Source organism: Acipenser ruthenus, chromosome 10 (genome assembly GCF_902713425.1).
Source record: "Acipenser ruthenus chromosome 10, fAciRut3.2 maternal haplotype, whole genome shotgun sequence".
Taxonomy (NCBI): Eukaryota; Metazoa; Chordata; class Actinopteri; order Acipenseriformes; family Acipenseridae; genus Acipenser; species Acipenser ruthenus.
In genome coordinates, this window is record NC_081198.1 from 14,386,335 (window position 1) to 14,406,863 (window position 20,529).

At 37.7% G+C, this 20,529-nt stretch overlaps 1 protein-coding gene across 1 annotated transcript; it reads left to right on the top strand.

The window, feature by feature from the left end:
- Window positions 1–661: 661 nt before the first annotated feature.
- On the top strand, window positions 662–20,364 carry LOC117412195 (hippocampus abundant transcript 1 protein). The gene is made up of 12 exons (XM_034020312.3): window positions 662–925; window positions 3,074–3,169; window positions 7,037–7,099; window positions 7,821–7,948; window positions 8,527–8,641; window positions 10,536–10,754; window positions 14,999–15,112; window positions 15,376–15,447; window positions 15,678–15,790; window positions 16,410–16,507; window positions 16,906–17,078; window positions 18,768–20,364. Exons 1-12 carry the CDS (start codon window positions 845–847, stop codon window positions 18,984–18,986), a joined length of 1,491 nt encoding a protein of 496 aa, XP_033876203.1. The 5' UTR covers window positions 662–844; the 3' UTR covers window positions 18,987–20,364.
- Window positions 20,365–20,529: the final 165 nt, after the last annotated feature.

Here is a 20,529-nt window from a genome sequence, read left to right on the forward strand (position 1 = left end):
AAATTGGTAGATAGAGTTATCAACGATTTTCTGCACATTGTCATCATTTCCACTGCGACCCCTAGGGGGTGCTGCTTGCCATGATTCTGGTTTCAATCCATAAACTTCTTTAATGACACCGTCCATTCTGTAATAGCAATAATAACAATGTATGCAAAGACCGAAAATGACAATCAGTTTCCACACACCCGCGGATTATGATAATATCATTGATATGCTCATGTTAAAAAAATGTCCATAGCAAATGTCATCCCAATTAGACAAGGAGTTTATCTAGGTATATGTTAAAATGTAAATGTGACATACAGTCAGACAGTCAGTCATACTGACAGACTCCATATACCCCAAAAGTATGATTCACTTAACAATGTGTGTTAAAGAAGGCTCTTAGTAAGTTTCATCACAGTTGTGGTTATCTAGTACAGGTGGTGTATCCTGTCTGAGTATAGGTCGATCAAATCATCTCCTAGCTCTCTAAATTCCCGGTATTTGAAGTGTACCGTTTATCTGTAATTCCGCTAGTAATGTAAAATACGTAAATTCCGTTTCCATTGTCAAAAGCAGGCGTTTATATATGCACTTTAGTAACAACCCAACAGAAAGATTTCAGAGAGCTATGCGGTATTTAAGTCACGTGACGTCACAGTGGCCGGCCCCTAAATCGTGCGATTTGACGCCAGCGTGCCTCGCTAGTGTTGTTGTCCCAAGATAGTGGTGTTGAGGTGATTGAATAGCCTGAGAACATTTACGGAGTTAACGGTATTTCCATCGCTCTCCCATTCTGTACTTATTTTTCTTATTATTTGATAGTTAGTTCAATAAAAAGAAAGCTTAGGATGGTAATATGACACAGGGGAAGAAGAAGAAGCGGGTAAACCGTAGTATTATGCTGGCGAAGAAGATCATTATCAAGGATGGAGGCACGGTGAGTTGGGAGGGGGAAGTGTATGCACTTGTGGGGCGGACAAATCACTATCATTGTTTATAATCGGTTGAGTCATATTTGCTGTACCAGCTGTCGGCGTCTATGTATTGTATTGTTGAATTTAATACATGGAGTGAATCGTCAAATCAAAGCAAAAATGCCGTCCTGTATTATTTCTACAGCAAGACCATTTGCTTACTACGCCTTATTTGTAGTGCGTTTACCACAAGTGCAAAAAATACTTTGCCTCACCAAATTTTAATAAATGAATATATATATATATATATATATATATATATATATATATATATATTACTAGTTTGTTATGTTTGTACGCGCATTTTACCACCTTATGAGCATGTAAACACGCCATATTATGGTTATTAAATTACACATGTGGGAGTGCAATTAAGGGTTTCTTTGCAGATGTTTTAATACAATTATGTATCTCTTAATACTAACACACGACAAATGCAAAACGTGTCATCTTAGTTTGCCCTTTGTATATAAAATGATACGATATCGTACATTTTAAAAACACAGCGATTTCAATGTGTTTTATTACCCATACTTCACCTGGAGCAAACATATGAATCTGTGCTAAGCTGTACTGCGATGATGTCATTTCGAATAGTGTAACAGCACCAAAATGTCAGAAACGGCCGCAATTCCGAGAATATTGTACTAACAGGAAACCGTCAAGCGGCGCAAGATGTTGAAATTAAAAAGCGGAACCTGATTACCATCACAATCAACAGCGAGGTATGCCGGACAGCAGGCCGGACAATGCGCGCCCTGGTGTGAAGATGCGTATTAATTTTTTCAGTTTGCTGAAGACCATCTTTACACCTACGACATAAGTCTCTGGTTCTGCTGCTGCAACTTTCTGACGGTGGCAACTACACGACTCTAGTGCTTTGTTCAATTGGGGTTAGGATCGGGTCGTTTTTTCCGAGTTTTTATAATGGAAGTTGCAAAGAAGACACCAGTGTAAAGTGATGGGGATATAAAATACATTCTCTTGTAGTTAAGTTTGGAAAGTGTTGCAAGAGAACAGTAAATATATAGTATGCAAGATGCATGGTTTTAAAAGGCCTAGTCAGAATCACTTACATGTTTGCACTGTACTTGCAAAAGCTCTCATGTACAGATTTGAATCCATATGTATTGGAAAATACCTGATTGTAGGGATTTAAATTCACACCCAATTTTTTTTCCTCAGTTGCACTCATTTCTAGCATATAGGTCTAGGTGTTACTTTTTTCTGACCGTTACTTTGGTTTTCTTTATTGCTTTAAATAGTTATTTCTTTATTTCCTGTTATTAGATACACACATCGCCGCTTGCTTGCAGGTGTCATTATTATCCATTCCATGCTGTCAAACTCCTTTTCATACATAAAAGAAAAATGTATAGAGTCGGGATGTAGTTAGACTGCTGAAACAACAGCCAACATTTTGTGTATTCTTTTTTAATCAATACCCCTATGTTAGCTTAGCAGTCTAAATTGTTCTTTATTTTATTTCTCAATAATTGGTGCTTATTGTTGATTTTGGTGTCGGTATGGGGCTGGCAGGTGCCATGAAGTGTTATCACCCCCCCCACCCCCACCCCCCCTGTACATGTGTACCTCTGACGTCAGAATTGCTTAACTGAGTTCGCGCTTTGCTTCCCTTTACTTGGTATTCTTACTTTTACAAAAACTGCCTTTAAAAAAAAATGTATATAGACAGTTCTAGAAAGAAATAGGAAAGAAAAAAAAAATCCCGTTCTTACAGAGACTGGGATTTCAATAAAACTTGAAAAAAAGTTTAAATGGCAAATCCAAATGTGTTAAGAATGCCTTAGCAGTCAGAATGCTGACCAGAACAATCAATTGACATGAGAGTGGAGTGTAATGTTCCTAACATCAGCTTTTTACCTGAACAAGACATCTTTACATAGAAGTGGCCCTGGTCATGTGTTCACCAGAGATACAGCATCCTGCACTGAACAGCACTTTAACAATTAAGGTTTTTTCTATGGGCTTAGTTAATCACACACTAGCTAACTTAGACAAACCATAGCAGTCATTAGCTCAGGTGTGCCTTATACAGCTCATTCTTTTTATTTACTTTTCAAATACATTTTTTTTTGCTTTTTCCCCAGCCACAAGGAATAGGAGCACCCAGTGTGTACCATGCAGTGATTGTCATCTTCTTGGAGTTTTTTGCATGGGGTCTTCTGACAGCACCCACGCTGGTGGTAAGAGATGAGAACCTATACATGTGGAGTAGAAATGTAATTGAAGTGATAGTTGATTAGTGAGGTGCCCTGTCTGTTTGTCCATGCATCCACCTAACTGCATGTCACACTTGTATTACGAAAAGAAACATAATGAATTCAATGGCAAACATTTAAACTAGAACTCTTCTTTATTTATTTATTTAAGACATTGAAAGACTTCTAATCGACACATTTATCATTTAATTGTATTATGTTTCTTTTTAGCAGTTCTAGATGGCAGTTTACTTTTTTTGTGTTACTGATAGATCTAAGTTAGGCATGTTTTTTAATTTGTCATCTACACAATTGTGATACCACTATCTCTGGAGACATTATAATTTTTAGACAATCTGGGATTCATTTTATTTAGAAAAACTGGCAAATTTCCCCCATATTCACTTCAAGAGATTTGACTTCTGGATAATTTCAGATGTTTTATGTTGCTGTGTAAATTTGGCTTTGATTAAATATTTTGGTTAATATTTTCCTTCCAAAATTATTGTTGCTCCTAAACGATCTCCTGCCCAACAATATGTAAACTGCAGTGCATGAAGTTTTCATTTTGCATTCGGAGAGATCTTTAGATATAGACGTATTAGATATTTACTTGCACATCTTTATATATTAATACATGAAATGAATACAGTATTTTATAGAACTGCAATAAGTTGTTAGCGTATTTTTGAATGCTCTCCGATGTTATATTTATAGCTAGTCTTGCCATCGTGTTTATCTTGCCACCTAATGCATTGCATAACAAAAGGCTATTGTGTTCATTTAGATCAATCAATTAATCAGTCAATCAATCAAAACTTTATTTTATATAGCACCTTTTATAGTGGACCACCATCACAAAGCGCTTTACAAGATGCAGTAACAAGAAGAAAATCCATAATACTTTAAATACAGAGAAATGCATAATACATGCTATACAGTAAAAAAAAAAAAAATACATTAAATACAGTGGAGAGTACATAATACATGATAGTAGCATAATACATGAAATAGTACATAAAATACAGTGGAAAGTGCATAATACATGATAGTAGCAGAATACATGAAACAGAAACCGTAGCAGCAACTCTGCAGCTAATAGCAGATATCAGGCTTAAAGAGCATGGAAAGCGAGAGAGAACAGGTGGGTCTTGAGAGCTGATTTAAAGCAAGCGACAGTGGGAGCATCACGCACCAAAGCTGGGAGAGAGTTCCAAAGAGTTGGAGCCATGAAGCTAAACGAGCGTTCTCCAAGTGTGGTGCACTTTTGCTTGGGGATAGCAAGCAGGCCAGAGTCAGAGGACCTCAGCTTGCGGGCAGGGACATAGCAGGTCAGCAGGTTGAGGAGGTACTCGGGACCTGTGTGATGAAGGGCGTTGTAGGTGAGCAGGAGAGTTTTGAAAATAATCCTGAACTTTACAGACAGCCAGTGCAACTGGGCAAGACGGGGGGAGATGTGATCACATTTTTTACATCTGGTAAGGATCCTGGCAGCGACATTCTGAACTAGCTGCAGTCAATTTACGGTGCGTGCCGGGAGACCACCATATAGAGTAGTCGAATCGAGAGGAGACAAATGCATGGAGAGAAAGGTAGGGACGGACTTTGGAGATGTTTTGAAGATGGTAGAAGGCAGATTTGACCACGGAGGAGATGTGGGCATCAAAGGAGAGGTTGCTGTCAAGAAGCACACCAAGTCTTCGTACTGTGGGGGAAGGCAGAAGCATACAGTCCAAGGCAGCTATATTGAGATTCTTAAGTTGAGTTTTAGATCCTACTAGGAGTCCAGATTTGCTAGTGTTCAGATGAAGAAAATTGGCAGACATCCAGGCTTGTCGAATTCAAGCCGAGAGCCGGACCATGGCAGAGGGGCTTCCAGGGTTGAGTTTTAAGTAGAGCTGGGTGTCGTCCGCATAGGAATGAAACATGAGGCTGTGTTAGCGGATGAGGTGACCCAAGGGAAGCATGTAGATATAGAAGAGAAGGGGCCCAAGAACAGATCCTTGGGGGACACCACAAGTGACCGGGTTTGCAACGCCACTGCGTCCAGCATACTAAGCGTCCGGATAGGTAAGAGGACATCCAGGAGAGGCAGGTTCCAGAAATTCCAGCATACTTCTGAATGCGGTCAAGATCAAAGCTAATACGATAATATCAATATTTTGCCAGCCTTAGTTTCTTTATATAGCAGATTGAAATGACATCTACTGACTGCTCTGTGCAAGAATACACAAGTAGTGTTTCACTGTGGAGCATCTAATGGAAAAAGGTTGACTATCAGCATATATTATTTAGCCCCATTTATCCGTTGTATATTCATCTCATTTTAATTGCTTGATCAAATTAAACTGTTAAGTGAGACTTCTGTCCAAGTTCAGCAATGGGCAGCAGACAGTGGCCCAACTGTCCTTGGCGATTAAAACAAAACTGTTCAGAGCATATTTGCAAATGTTTTAATTTATTTAATCTACTGCAGCTGTGAAGCTTACTCTTGTAAACAGAACAAAATAGTCAGCTTTAGTTGATGTTTAAACAGGGTTTTAAAGGTGTAGTACAGTTTGAAAGATTCATTAAACATTGGAATTGACTTCAGATTTGTTCACTTGTATCAGCAGCCGGTCTAGATCAAATTGATTTCAATTGGGACTCTGTCAGCCAAGTTAGGATTGCGGGCGGGAGGAACTCGATCTCAGATTTACGCAGATTGTGGAAGTTACTTAATGAGGCTGGTTTTAAATCTCGAACTGCAGAGAAACATGTGGGCTGAACATAATGGCTGTGAATACATGCACTATTGTCAGGGAAATTGCAGATGGAACAGACAGCAGCCACAGTTTTGAGTTTTAAAGACTGGTTTCATGGTGCACATGGAAAGGTGGAATTAGGAAAAAACAACGACTTGTAACCAGTAAATTATTGAAATGTCGGAAAGATACCTAATTTATTTTTTACCTTCAAAGCATCAATTACAAAAACAGCTTAAAAAACAGTAATAATATATTCATCTATGGTTTGATTATTGTGAACTAAAGAAAATTGTGTCGTGATCAAAAGATAATTGTCAGGATCAAGTAATCCACAATGCCATGCTATTCTCTTGGTCAATTGAGCAGGTTTAACCTGAGAATACAGGTTAAACCTGCTCAAGCTAACATAGAGCAGTTTCCTTTATATAAATATGGTCTTCAAGCAGATGGTCTTTATTACTGATTGGACTGAGTCATACAGTCTTTAGTCTGGTGCATGCACATTTTACATTTAAAGTGAATGTTTTAAAGTTTTCTGCCTGAACCACGCAGGTTTTAACATTTACATTAAGTGGATTAATTCACATTGTTGGCCAGATTTGTTGCAATTAAGAAAACATTATAGTTTTGCAGGACTAACCAGTAAAGCTGTTTATTGCATAGTATGCAGTGCATTGTAGTTAGCTGCCATATATATTAGCACTCTTAATGAATTTGGATAAAATAATCTAGTATTCAATTGTGAATATGGTCTGTGGCACAAGCTGCTATACTGAGTGTCGGAATCTCCTGGTATATGGAGGACCCTGTCCTGTACATTTTCACATGTACATACAATGGTTATACATAAGGGTTATCATGGTGATGTGCTTTATCATAATAATACTGATTGATCTCATTTTGTATTAAGTGCAGTGGCAGGGAATGCATGCTATTAATATGCAAATCAGTGAGGTCCACTGTGTCTAGTCACTGTCATAAGGGCTTGGATAATGATGCTAAACCAAATAAATATTTATATATTTTTCAAAGCAATGATGCATAAAGGGTAAACATTTTCTTTTCTGTTTTTCATTGGCAACATCTGTTTTTCCCTATATTGTAGGTTTTGCATGAGACATTCCCGAAGCATACATTTTTGATGAATGGCTTAATCCAAGGAGTAAAGGTAGGATTGCATACAGTATGCTTGTAAACTCGTCTAAAAAAGAGCATACAACAATCGCTGCGTCACTTGCTAGGCAAATGATGTGATTTGGCTTGTTTCTAATATAAACAGACCTTCATAGATCCCCTTCAGGGGTTTCTCTGCATCCTTGGGTGGGGTGAATCAGGACTGAAATGGCTAGATTGCCACATATACTTAGTTTATTATTGTTGGGACAGAGGAATAAATACAGAACCAATGAACATGTTTTTGGTATTTAAAATCTTGCAAAAGATTTTACTGAGCAATTCAACCCAAGTGCAGTGGTACCCCAGATATTATCTATTTACCATAGATAGACCCTCGGAATGACTTTATTTTACTCCTATAAGGATAACTTTTCATATTTACACTTCATTTCACAACAGAACATTTTTATAAAATAAATCTTTAAATTATTTTAAGTTGGACTGCCCCTTCTCTATAGCAATTTTTGTAGTAGCTCATATTCTATTGTTCTTTATTGTTTCATATTGAGTCAAGTAAAAATGATCGATCCTTAGATTGTACTTCTTTGTTAATTTAGCGCAATCAATCCTGGTCAATTTGATTTAGTGGAATTAGTGGAAATATTTGTAGATGTCGAGGTCTTGTTGGTCTGTAAGGAGTGTGTGTGTGATATTGCATTGTGCTGTTTCCATTTCTGTCCACTAAGAGTTAAATTCCTGTGTGTTTTTTTCAGGGGTTGTTATCATTCCTGAGCGCTCCCCTAATCGGAGCCCTTTCAGATGTGTGGGGAAGGAAGTCTTTTCTGCTGCTAACAGTGTTCTTCACCTGTGCACCCATTCCACTTATGAAGATAAGCCCTTGGTTTGTGAATCTTTCTGCTGCTCAATCATATAAGACACAGTCTCTTTAGGGTTCAGCGTGAAATTACCAGTAACACTAGTATCTTATTATATGTAGGTAGTTAGCCATTCCAAAGGAAAGCTATCCTTGTGGAAATGTAATAGTATTCAGGGTAAGAATCCATTGGCTTTACTAAATGGGTATTCATCACAACAAGGACTGCTGCACAGGAGGGCAGGTGATTTGTCTCGGGTCACACACTGAATTTGAGAATTGAACCCAGGAAATATGAGGCGCTCTGCCTTTTTGTGCTAACCGGTAGACCGCACTGCATCTTGTGAAGATAATTATTTTTATTACAAATCGTGGTTCGATTTAAGAAAGAGAACATCTGAATTTGTGGATAATCCACAATAAGATTTAATTGTGTAAATGAAAACCAGTTATGCATTGAGACTCTTAAATTATACTGTGGTTAAGTTGTGAACGTTTACTCTTTTTAAAGAAAGATTTACAGTCTTAAGAAGTACTTTTGTGTATTATTTCAAAGGGTAGAGTTGTGTGCTTGGAGATATTGAGTGTCCCTGGTTCTCTTTCAGGTGGTATTTTGCCGTTATTTCAGTGTCTGGAGTTTTTGCAGTGACCTTCTCTGTGGTGTTTGCATATGTAGCTGACATAACCCAGGAACATGAAAGGAGTATGGCCTATGGACTGGTAAGTACTTCACCACAGCTCATGTGTTGACATTTTAGTGTATCTACCGCTCATCAATTTTTCAAAACGCAATTGCACTGAACCTCGTTACAGGAAAGCACGACTATGCCTGTTTTAACTCCTTGTGTATTCTATTCCTGTTAAACTCAAGGCTAAAATATATGGACTTCTCCACTGTAGTACAATCATAGTTTTGTCAGACTAACAGGCAGTCCATTGTTTTATATATTGTGCAACAAGTCTGAGATTGATAAGAGTAATGGGACTTGCAATCCTTTCATACATGTGCATGTTCTTAACACACAATTGACTCAATTCACTAACTTATAACAACGCTTCATTTAAAGCTGCAGTGATCCACAACTGTGTTAAGTTTAACAGAAACATGTTATTTAGCCTTATGGACACTGTTTATTCAGAATTTCTATAATGACAACAGCAAATACATCTCCTTGCTTTAATTTAACATTATTCCCATTGCGCAATTCAGTTCTTCTGCGATTTACTTTGAGTCCAACCCGCTTTGCTTTCTGCAGCTCAATAGTCACATATTATTATTATTATTATTATTATTATTATTATTATTATTATTATTATTATTATTATTATTATTAATTTATTAATTAATTAATTAATTAATTTATTTATTTATTTATTTATTTATTTCTTAGCAGACGCCCTTATCCAGGGTGACTTACAATTGTTACTATACGGAACTGGGTCTTTTAAATGTGTAAAAACTAGTTTCAGAACTAGAGGGGTGGGGGAGAACCTGCTGTGAAAGGTTCTGTAAATGTTTTATAAGTATTAGGGCTATCAAGCAATTAAAAAAATAAAAAATAAATAAATAAAATAATAATTAATCGCAATTAAAAAAAAAAAAAGTAAATAAATAATTAAAAATAACATTTTTAGTCGCATATTAAATTGATATAATACTACGTCCATCTAATTTATTATTTATTTAACCAGGAAATGTACCCATTGAGACCATCACCAAAACTTAGTAGGGGCAATAATTTAGAAATTACAGATATAACCAACACAATAAAACGTGTGGTTCAAGCTTGGTCAGCATATTAGGATTCTCATATGTAGCCTGATTCATGGGCTTGCAACAATCCTGAATTTCTGTCGAAACTGGTGGGTTTAATTTGTTTTTGTATTGTTGTTGTCTGTTGCAGAAGAGCTGCTAGTGTGTTTTGAGAAGTGAAGGCATGTTTAACATGCAGCAGACTAGATGTACTTGTGCGATACTGGAACTCACTTTCACAGTAGCCAATAAGCGTCTTTTTCTGTCCAGTGAGCCATCGGAACGTAACATAAAAAAAAAAAAAAAACTCCTGTTAATTTTTAGTGCTTTGCTCCATACGTGATTCGGTGATTTAACTTTCTATTTAAACAATAACTGCACTCGGACACTCAATCCAGTGTTGCCGAGGCCGGAATTGAAGTACGTCAATGGGATTAACACATGTTAAAATAATTAATCTCCAAAAAAAATTAACATGTTAATTGACAGCCCTAATAAATATTAAACTTTATTTAATTAGTCATTTTGGGTAATAGGGTTAATTATTAAATATCTTGGTGATTACATATAATCACAGCTCCTCTTCTCAGGATTGAGCAGTATTGTGCAGCAGCAGGCTTGACTGTCAGCTGACCAGCTCATTGGCCTAGCATTTATTGTGTATCAGGCAGTACGCATATCTTAAACTCTATTGTAATGTCTTGTGGTTATAACTGGTTTCCACTCTTGGAAAGATGCCCATTGTAAACAACCCCAGCTAAGAATGTGCTGTATGTATATCCTGAAATGGTAAAATACTGTGGATTCTTTTTTTTAATTTTTTTATATTAGATTTAATATATTTTTGTATTTGAATTTCAGGTATCTGCCACTTTTGCCGCCAGTCTGGTGACAAGCCCAGCTATCGGTGCCTACCTTGGCAGAGTATATGGGGACAGCCTGGTGGTAGTGCTGGCCACAGCCATAGCGCTGCTGGATATCTGCTTCATCCTAGTGGCTGTCCCAGAATCCCTGCCGGAGAAAATGAGGCCGGCATCGTGGGGAGCCCCGATCTCCTGGGAACAGGCTGATCCATTCGCAGTGAGTGCAGTCAAAGCTATTGCAGTAGTCCATCGCGGCATTGCAGAGTAACCTTTTATTTCAATATTTAATCAATGTTTTTTTTCACATTTTGATAAAGCAATGTCAACAGTGGATAATTGCAAAGCATATGACATGGTTTATTTAGATTTCCAGAAAGCTTTTGACAAAGACACGCATAAAAGATTAATTCTCAAACTGAACACAGTAGGGAGTCAAGGAAATGCATGCACATGGATTAGGGAGTGGTTCATGTAGAAAACAGAAAGTACTGATTAGAGGAGAAACCTCAAAATGGAGCAAGGTAACCAGTGGAGTACCACAGGGATCAGTATTAGGTCCTCTGCTCTTCCTAATCTACATTAATGACTTAGATTCTGGTATAGTAAGCAAACTTGTTAAATTTGCAGACAACACAAAAATAGGAGTGGCAAACACCATTGCAGCAGCAAAGGTCATTCAAAATGATCTAGGCAGCATTCAGAACTGGGCAGACACATGGCAAATTACATTTAATATAGAAATGTGTAAGGTAAATAAAAATGTGCATTATAAATACCATATGGGAGATACTGAAATTGAAGAAGCAATCTATAAAAAATAAAAAAAAGATCTAGGAGTTTATGTTGACTCAGAAATGTCTTCATCTAGATAATGTGGGGAAGCTATAACAAAAGGCCAACAAAATGCTTTGATATATAGTGAAGTGTTGAATTTAAATCAAGGGAAGTAATGTTAAAAGTTTACAATGCATTAGTTAGACCTCATCTAGAATATTATGTTCAATTCTGGTCACCTCGTTACAAAAAGGATCTTGGTGCTCTAGAAAGAGTACAAAGAAGAGCAACCAGAATTATTCCTGGTTTTAAAGGCATATCCTATGAGAATTGAATCTATTCAGTCTTGAACAAAGCAGAATACTTTGCGACCTGATTCAAGCATTCAAAATTCTAAAAGGTATTGATAATGGACTCAAGGGACTTTTTCGACCTGAAAAAAGAAACAAGGACCAGGGGTCACAGATGGAGAGTAGATAAAGGGGCATTCAGAACAGAAAATAGGAGGCACTTTTTTTACAAAGAGAATTGTGGAAGTCTGGAACCAACTCTCCAGTAATGTTGTTGAAGCCGACACCCTGGGATCCTTCAAGAAGCTGCTTGATGAGATTCTGGGATCAGTAAGCTGCTAACAACCAAATGAGCAAGATTGGCTGACTGGCCTCCTCCTCATTTTCTCGTTTTGTAAACTTTCTTATGTTCTAATGTAGCATTTACATGGCCAGTAATATTCCACTAGTATTCGAAATACTCAATAATCCGAATATATACAGTGCCTTGCATAAGTATTCACCCCCCTTGGACTTCTCCACATTTTGTAGTGTTACAACCTGGAATTAAAATGGATTTAATTGGGATTTTTTGTCACTGATCTATGCAAAATAGTCCATAATGTTGAAGTGGGGGAAAAAAATCTATATATTTTTCAAAATGATTTACAAATAAAAAACTGAAAAGTCTTGATTGCATAAGTATTCACCCCCTTTGCTGTGACGCCCCTAAATAAGCTCTGGTGCAACCAATTGCCTTCAGAAGTCACAGTTAGTTGAATGGAGTCCACCTGTGTGCAATTAAACTGTGACATGATCTCAGATTAAATACACCTGTTTCTGGAAGGACCCCATAGATTGTTAGAGAGCATATCTAAACAAACAGCATCATGAAGACCAAGGAGCTGTCAAAACAAATCCGGGATAAAGTTCTGGAGAAGCACCAATCAGGGTTGGGTTATAAAAAAATATCCCAAATTTTGAACATCCCCCGGAGCACCGTTAAATCCATTATTAAAAAATTGAAAGAATATGGCACAACCGCGACTCTGCCTAGAGAAGGCCGTCCACCAAAACTCATTGACCAGGTAAGGAGGGCATTAGTCAGAGACGCAACCAAGAGGCCAATTGTAACTCTGAAGAAACTGGAGAGATCCACAGCTGAGATGGGAGAAACCGTCCATGGGACAACTATAAACCGGACGCTCCACAAAGCTGGGCTTTATGGAAGAGTGGCGAGAAGAAAGCCATTGCTGAAAAAACCCCATATCAAATCCCATTTGGATTTTGCCAAAAGGCATGTGGGAGACGCAGCAAACATGTGGAAAAAGGTTCTCTGGTCTGATGAGACCAAAATTGAACTTTTTGGCCTTAGCGCAAAATGCTGTGAGGTGCAAAGCCAACACTGCTCATCACCCTGAGAACACCATCCCCATGGTGAAGCATGGTGGTAGCAGCACCGTGTTCTGGGGATGCTTTTCATCGGCAGGGACTGGGAAACTGGTTAGGATTGAGGGCAAGATGGATGGAGCCAAATACAGGGAAATTCTAGAGGAAAACCTGTTTCAGTCTGCAAGAGACCTGGGACTGGGGTGGAGGTTCACCTTCCAGCAGGACAATGACCCTAAACACACAGCCAAAGCTACACTGGAGTGGTTTAAAAACAAGAACCTGAATGTCTTAGAATGGCCCAGTCAAAGCCCAGACCTCAATCCGATTGAGAATCTGTGGCAAGACTTGGAAAATTGCTGTTCACCAATGGTCCTCATCCAACTTGACAGAGCTTGAGCAATTTTGCCAAGAGGAATGGGCAAAAATTGCAGGATCCAGATGTGCAAAGCTGGTAGAGACTTAACCAAAAAGACTCACAGCTGTAATTGCTGCCAAAGGTGCTTCTACCAAGTATTGACTCAGGGGGGTGAATACTTATGCAACCAACAAATGTCTTTTTTTTTGTTTAATTAACTTTTGTGTCACAATAAAAAATATTTTGCACCTTCAAAGTGTTAAGTATGTTGTGTAAATCAAATGGTAAAAATCCCAATTAAATCCATTTTAATTCCAGGTTGTAACACTACAAAATGTGGAAAAGTCCAAGGGGGGTGAATACTTATGCAAGGCACTGTATTCTGCTATGTAAACAACATATTCGGCTATATGAAGAGGAATATTCCACGTCTGCATGTTCGGAATATTGGAGGTGGCATATTCCAGTAGTATGCGGAGTATTAGCGGAATATAAAACCATGTAAACAGCATATTCCGACTGACACATAACCCAACAGACACAAGCAATAACAAATACAGCAGTGAAGAGAAGAGGGGCGAATCAATCAATTTTTACTTCAATCTTGCACCGACTCGGTGTAGCATGCGAAAGTGCATCCCGTGAGAGAGTGCACCCCTTCAGCACATCCCGTGAGAGAGTGCACCCCTTCAGCACATCCCGTGAGAGAGTGCACCCCTTCAGCACATCCCGTGAGAGAGTGCACCCCTTCAGCACATCCCGTGAGAGAGTGCACCCCTTCAGCACATCCCGTGAGAGAGTGCACCCCTTCAGCACATCCCGTGAGAGAGTGCACCCCTTCAGCACATCCCGTGAGAGAGTGCACCCCTTCAGCACATCCCGTGAGAGAGTGCACCCCTTCAGCACATCCCGTGAGAGAGTGCACCCTTTCAGCACATCCCGTGAGAGAGTGCACCCCTTCAGCAAATCCCGTGAGAGAGTGCACACTTTCAGCACATCCCGTGCCATGTAAGAGGAGACGATGGGAAAAAAAACCTTTTAAAACTACAAGAAACAAGCACATATTGTACATTTTACTGTTTGCAAGCTTTTCCCACATCTGTGCTTTTGCTGTAGGTGTGTTTATTCACACAACTTTGTACTGGTATTACAAAATTGGCAATAAGTGTATTATCTAAAGTTACTCTGACCAGCTGACTGACAAGACTGAAGGAAAATAATTCTGTCAGTGTCATCACATACATATTATCTATTTTTATTTATTTTTCAAAATTTCTTAAGTACCACAGTACATTTGTTGACTCTAAGCTTTGTTGACGATGTGCTTGGCTGAACAGAGGCAACTCTTCTTCAGTCTGTCTCCCTGTTACAAGCGTGCATATCTGTGTGAACACATTGCACTGAATTAAGACCCACAAGCATCTACACAATCTCAAAATATCAGATTCCATATCTGAAAAAACAAATAACAGAAATATGTCCACACCACCAGCTCTTTACAATAAGCAAACTATTCTGCTACAGTCAGCACTGGGAATCAAAGTACGTATGCGTTAATGGCATAAAAGGAATATTCCACTTACCATATAAACGCAGAATATGAAAGGAATAAGAGAATTCCGCCTGCATCTATACAGAGCATTGATTGTGGTTCTTCATATTTGTTCCTAGTCTCTTAAAAAAGTGGGTCAGGATTCAACAGTGCTGCTGATCTGCATAACCGTGTTCCTTTCCTACCTCCCTGAAGCAGGCCAGTACTCCAGCTTCTTTCTGTATCTCAGACAGGTGAGTTCAGTGCCGGTGATAAGATAACCACCATCGCACTTTAAATAACCATCTTTAAATGCTTTTGAATAAAAAAACACTTAGACTTTGTTTTATCAGTTTACACATACTGTATTAGAGAGCAGTTGTGTTTGATATATCAAAATGCATATGAAACTTCAGAGTACAAATTAATTGGAGATCTTGGAGTGCTTACTGACAGAAATAAGTGTCTGTGTACCTGTAATTCTCCACAACATTAATAAGTGTCCATTTCTGTTTAGATCATGAGGTTTTCACCAGAAAGTGTTACTGATTTTATAGCAGTCTTGGGCTTACTCTCTATCGTTGCACAAGTAAGTATTTACTTTTTGACATTTGAAATTGACTGGTACGTCATATTGTGGATATTAGAAAAGTGCATATAGTTGAGCATAAACTTTAGTCCATAAACAATTCTACAGCAATGATAACCCAAATATGGGTTTTTGCATGATGTGTTATTAAAAAGTGTGTAATGCATATTGGAATATGGTTGTACCAACAACGCCACGTTTTTATGATTTTTACCGTTTTTCTGTTTCAGACTGTAGTGCTGAGTTTGCTGATGCGCTCCATTGGGAACAAGAACACTATTTTACTGGGTTTGGGATTCCAGATCCTACAGCTTGCCTGGTATGGCTTTGGATCTGAACCCTGGTATGTAATGCACCATCTTGCTGTACTGTTGGGTCTTGATGGTCATGTTTTAAAAGCTGCATGGTATTTAATTGACTTTATTGAAATTGGAAGCTTTCAGGTGTAATGCATGAACATCATCTCTTTTTGGTTGGTCTGTGTTCTGTGCTGCAGGGAGTTTCTAAAGGTCTACATTTATTGGTAAAGGATATTAATTCATCTAGGCTGCTGATATGGAATGGGTGTCAACATGCATTCGGGGCCCTGTAAAATTAATCGGTTTTCCAGCAGCTTTTTTGTTGGATGGTAAAGATCACTAGTATGCTGAACAAAAACAAACCAGAAATCTGCATATTGTAGATGGTGTGAGGATAACACTTTTTAAAGAAAACAAACTGTAACCAACAGCTGAAGTTTATTATTTCTCCATTGCTGTGTACCTGTTCACATTGACATTATAAATCTTAAATGTAGAGGTACTAAACAGCAACTGGATAAACACTTGACCTCAAAACGTTTGTCTTAAGATTTCTTCTTGTGTTTCTGTAAATCTCATCAATGGCTGTAAATGTAAATGCAGTTCCTGTGCATTGACCCCGAGATGTGGCTGCCCTCAGTACTGTCTTCCTTTGTCTAATAGGATGATGTGGGCAGCAGGAGCCGTTGCAGCAATGTCTAGCATTACCTTCCCTGCAGTCAGTGCTTTGGTGTCAAGGACAGCAGACCCGGATCAGCAAGGTAAGCTGTACTAAAAAGAATGGCCTTCTCTTTGAGCATCTTTCTTTAGCAGGATTGAGATGTGTACCTAAGGTTATAGAGAAGGATAGCTACGGTTTATATAGCTTTATTTTTTACATTGCATAGACATGTCCTAGCATTGGCTTTCTTGGTATACTTGTGAAAGAAACAAACAATTCAAGTTACCGTAGTTCCTAAGGTCTGTATATTATGAAGTGCAGTCAGTTAAATTTGTGAGAACTTTTAAACCTTTTTTAAAGTATAAAAAATAAAATAAACAAAAGGTCTTCAGCACAGAAAAAGGGAACCAGTTACAATTTTGGTAGTACTAGTATGGGTTTTAAAGTTTCCCTGTTAACCTGAGATTATGATTTTTTTATGTATCTTGCTGTTTCCAGGTGTCGTCCAAGGAATGATCACTGGAATTCGAGGGCTTTGCAATGGCCTGGGACCGGCACTCTATGGGTTTATTTTCTATATCTTTCATGTAGAACTTGATGAACTACCAGCGAGTGGTCAAAGTTTAGGGGGCAGTGTGTCTGTACCGCACCAGAATACACTTGATCGGCAGGTAAGGAGCGTTTTCCATTGCATCTGGTACACTGGGTACACACCCACAAGGGTTAAAAGCACATCTTGTAGATTCCGGCTAAGAGAACACCCCTCGGCAAGCAAGCAAAGTGTTCTCGAAGACACAGTTCACCACCAGACACGATATGAATCAATACATAAATATTTGTTTATTACTTTTCATGATGCACGTGCATCAACATATTAAATTAACAGAATAAGAGAAAAGCAATAAGCAAGTGTATGTTAATAAACTATAATAATAAAGTAACGGACAAACTAACGTTAATAAACTGTCAAACAAAATTAACACAGCACCCCTACACGCGTTAAATGCAGCAGCAGCTCTAGATTTAATTATGAATACATGTATAGGAGCAATATTCAAGACACAAAATTATTTAACAGAATGGGAAACACCAAATTGCTCAGTGACTTGTGTCTGATTTTAAGGTTTTTTTCAAGAGCTCAAACAATTTCCAGCTTTTTGTAGCAAGAGAAACAGCGGCATGTTTCCCCATTTGTTTACATGCCATTTTGTAGTGCTGTGGTGCACTCGTAGTGGAAATCAGAATACAAAACGAGGCAATGATAAAGATGGCGGTTCTGGAAAGAGCTGATTTGATTTATTCAAAATTCTTTGAATAAATTAATCCAGTGTGCCTCAAGACACACGTGATGACAAGTCACATTTGAAAAGATTGAATAAACCATTTGAATTTAAGTTTGACGAGATACCGGGTTACAAAACAGTACTGTATCAGTTGTGAATGAATCTCTATCGGTGCCAAGAATGTGTTCTTTTAAGCGAAGTTCCTGTTCCTTTAGGCGGAGCATTTACAATGGGAAAAATCAATTTCACCACAAGGTTGTTCTTTTAGCCGAAGTGTTCTGTTAGGAGGTGTTCCTGTATGCGGAGACTACTTTACCTAAGCAGGTGTTATAGTGTCTTTGTGAACAATTGTGCAGGGAGCAGGGTTCCAGTGATTCATTCAAGCAACTTGTACATGTTGTGTTCCTGTTGAGCTAGATTTAAGTGTTTATTCCTGTGCAAAGTTTGTGTCTTGTTTATTTTACACAGACAAAAGCTTGTTTTGTAAAAAAAAAAACAAATAAACAGCCACAATTCATGTTGGAAATCTTTAACATATTGATTGCAAACAGCTGGTAAAATGCTTGGTGAATGTGGTCCCTTGTCTTCTAATGATTTTCCAGAGATCTCCCTGCAGTTTCTGCAACAGCCTATGGTAGTTTTAAATTTAAGAATGTGTGGGGTTTCTAGTGGGGATAACTTCCAAATTACACTTTAGACCAGTCCACACTAAATATTTGTAGGATATTTGTAACTGTTAAATTGACTTGGGTCACAGAGCGATGGTATAATTCCCTTTGTTCCACGTTCATTTGGGATTGCAGTTTTTCATTTTCCTATTGCATACAACCCTCTACCCCAGCAGTCATGCATGTTCCAAATGCTTCTGATTTCTATACAGGAAGTACAGATGTGATCTAAATAATCAAAATGGGCTTTTATAAAACGGTTCGTATGGCCTTACATTTTTTTTATTAAGTAGAATCTGTCGTAATATATGATTTTTTGACAATTCTGTATTGTACTGTTTTTGTGTGTTTTGAATTGTAAAGTGTTGTAATCTGCTGTTCCCATCTATTAATGCTTTTTCTCCCTCAGCCCTCCCCCCAGAGTTCAATTATCCCTGGCCCTCCCTTCCTCTTTGGAGCATGTTCTGTGCTGCTGGCTCTGCTTGTTGCCTTGTTTATTCCTGAACACACAAATATGGCAGTAAGAAGCAGCAACTGGAAGAAGCACTTGGCAAACCACGGCCACCCTCACAGTCTACCGGTGCCTGGAGATGCTAAAGAACCTTTATTACAGGACCCAAATGTATGATGTCATTTATAGCCTGTTTAATAGTAAAAGCAGATGGGGATTCACATTCCTCTTTTTATCTATTTATGAAGATATCAGACATGTACATTTCAAATTAGTGTTAGGCGTTTGAATAAATTGTACCATTTGTAAAGAGATCAGTCCAAAGGCACTATTTGCAATAGTTTTATTTATTTGATTTTTGGTTCTGGAGGAAGTTAAAGTTATTTGGTTTTAAATTCTATATTGGCATGGCTTATTGTAGTACTTGTGCCATGTAGAACTGGAATGTTACTAAACACAGTGTGTTTGTTTCAATCATTCTGCTTTGATGAGAAGTGGGGGGGAAAAATTAATAAAACAAAAAACACAAAAGCAATTCCTTGGCAAACCCAATTATTTCCTAGAGTAAAACTGTATGCATACCCAAACGTAATAAAAAGATAGTGTGGATAACTTGCATAATTATATAGTATCTTGACTTTATTGATGAAAAGCCTTAATAAATAATCGTTCTTAAAGTCAAGTTGGGACCTCATTAAAGTTGAAAAGTTGAATGAACTTGGTACTACTAAAAATCTTTTTTTTTTTTTTTTTTTTAAGTCGCACTCCAGAGGCAGACTGCCTCATTTATTCGTACATCTCTATGCGTGAGGCGGCAACCTGTCTGTGTGTGTGTGTGTATGTGTATGTGTGTATATATATATATATATATATATATATATATATATATATATATATATATATGCGTATAACAATCCATCAGTGGATTTCAAGTAAAGCTATGTGAAGAAGTATTGACATGTGAAGAAGTATTGACAGGCAAAATAAACATTTGTTAACATACAATAGTACTTTGCAAGTTTTTTTTTTTTTGCACTGTTACAAATGCAGTATTAACAATTTAATGTTGCCTGTAGTAGCAAGTTTATGAACTAGAAAGTTTTAATGTTGTGCAGCTCTGCCTTTTAAACACAACCACATAATGTTGACTTATAATGGACCTCAAACTTGTCTTATTAAACTAAATCTATAGCCTTGAAGTGTAAGATCTTTGTTTTTATAGTGGCCTTCAGTAAGTGTTCTGATTGTCACACATAAAAACAGATGCTAATCTACCAAATAACTGATCACATATATGAAAAGATAAAACAGGTGTTAATTTCTCTGAAATTGTATATTTGAGTGCTCTTGTAATATTTGAATGATTTTGTTTAAGATATGATTAGTGTATAAAGTACTGTACGCTTAAACAGCTTTTCATCATGTTCTGTGGTTGTTATATTGTTTTATGCCATGTTTTATTTTCAACTTTGAACAGAAGCTGTTGACAAAATCCTAAAAGTTGTAAATATTAAAAAGGTTAAGTTCAATAAAGTGATATTTTATTGTACTGTGAGTGACTTGTTTTATGTGAATTGCTAACAGCTCGACATGTATTTCAAATTGCAAAGTTTTTTTGTTTGCTTCTCTGACACCCCCAACTGACCCATGAAACAAACAGAAATATAGTAACACCAGTCAGAGCACTGTAAGCAGGGTATAGATTGATTCAACATGACAA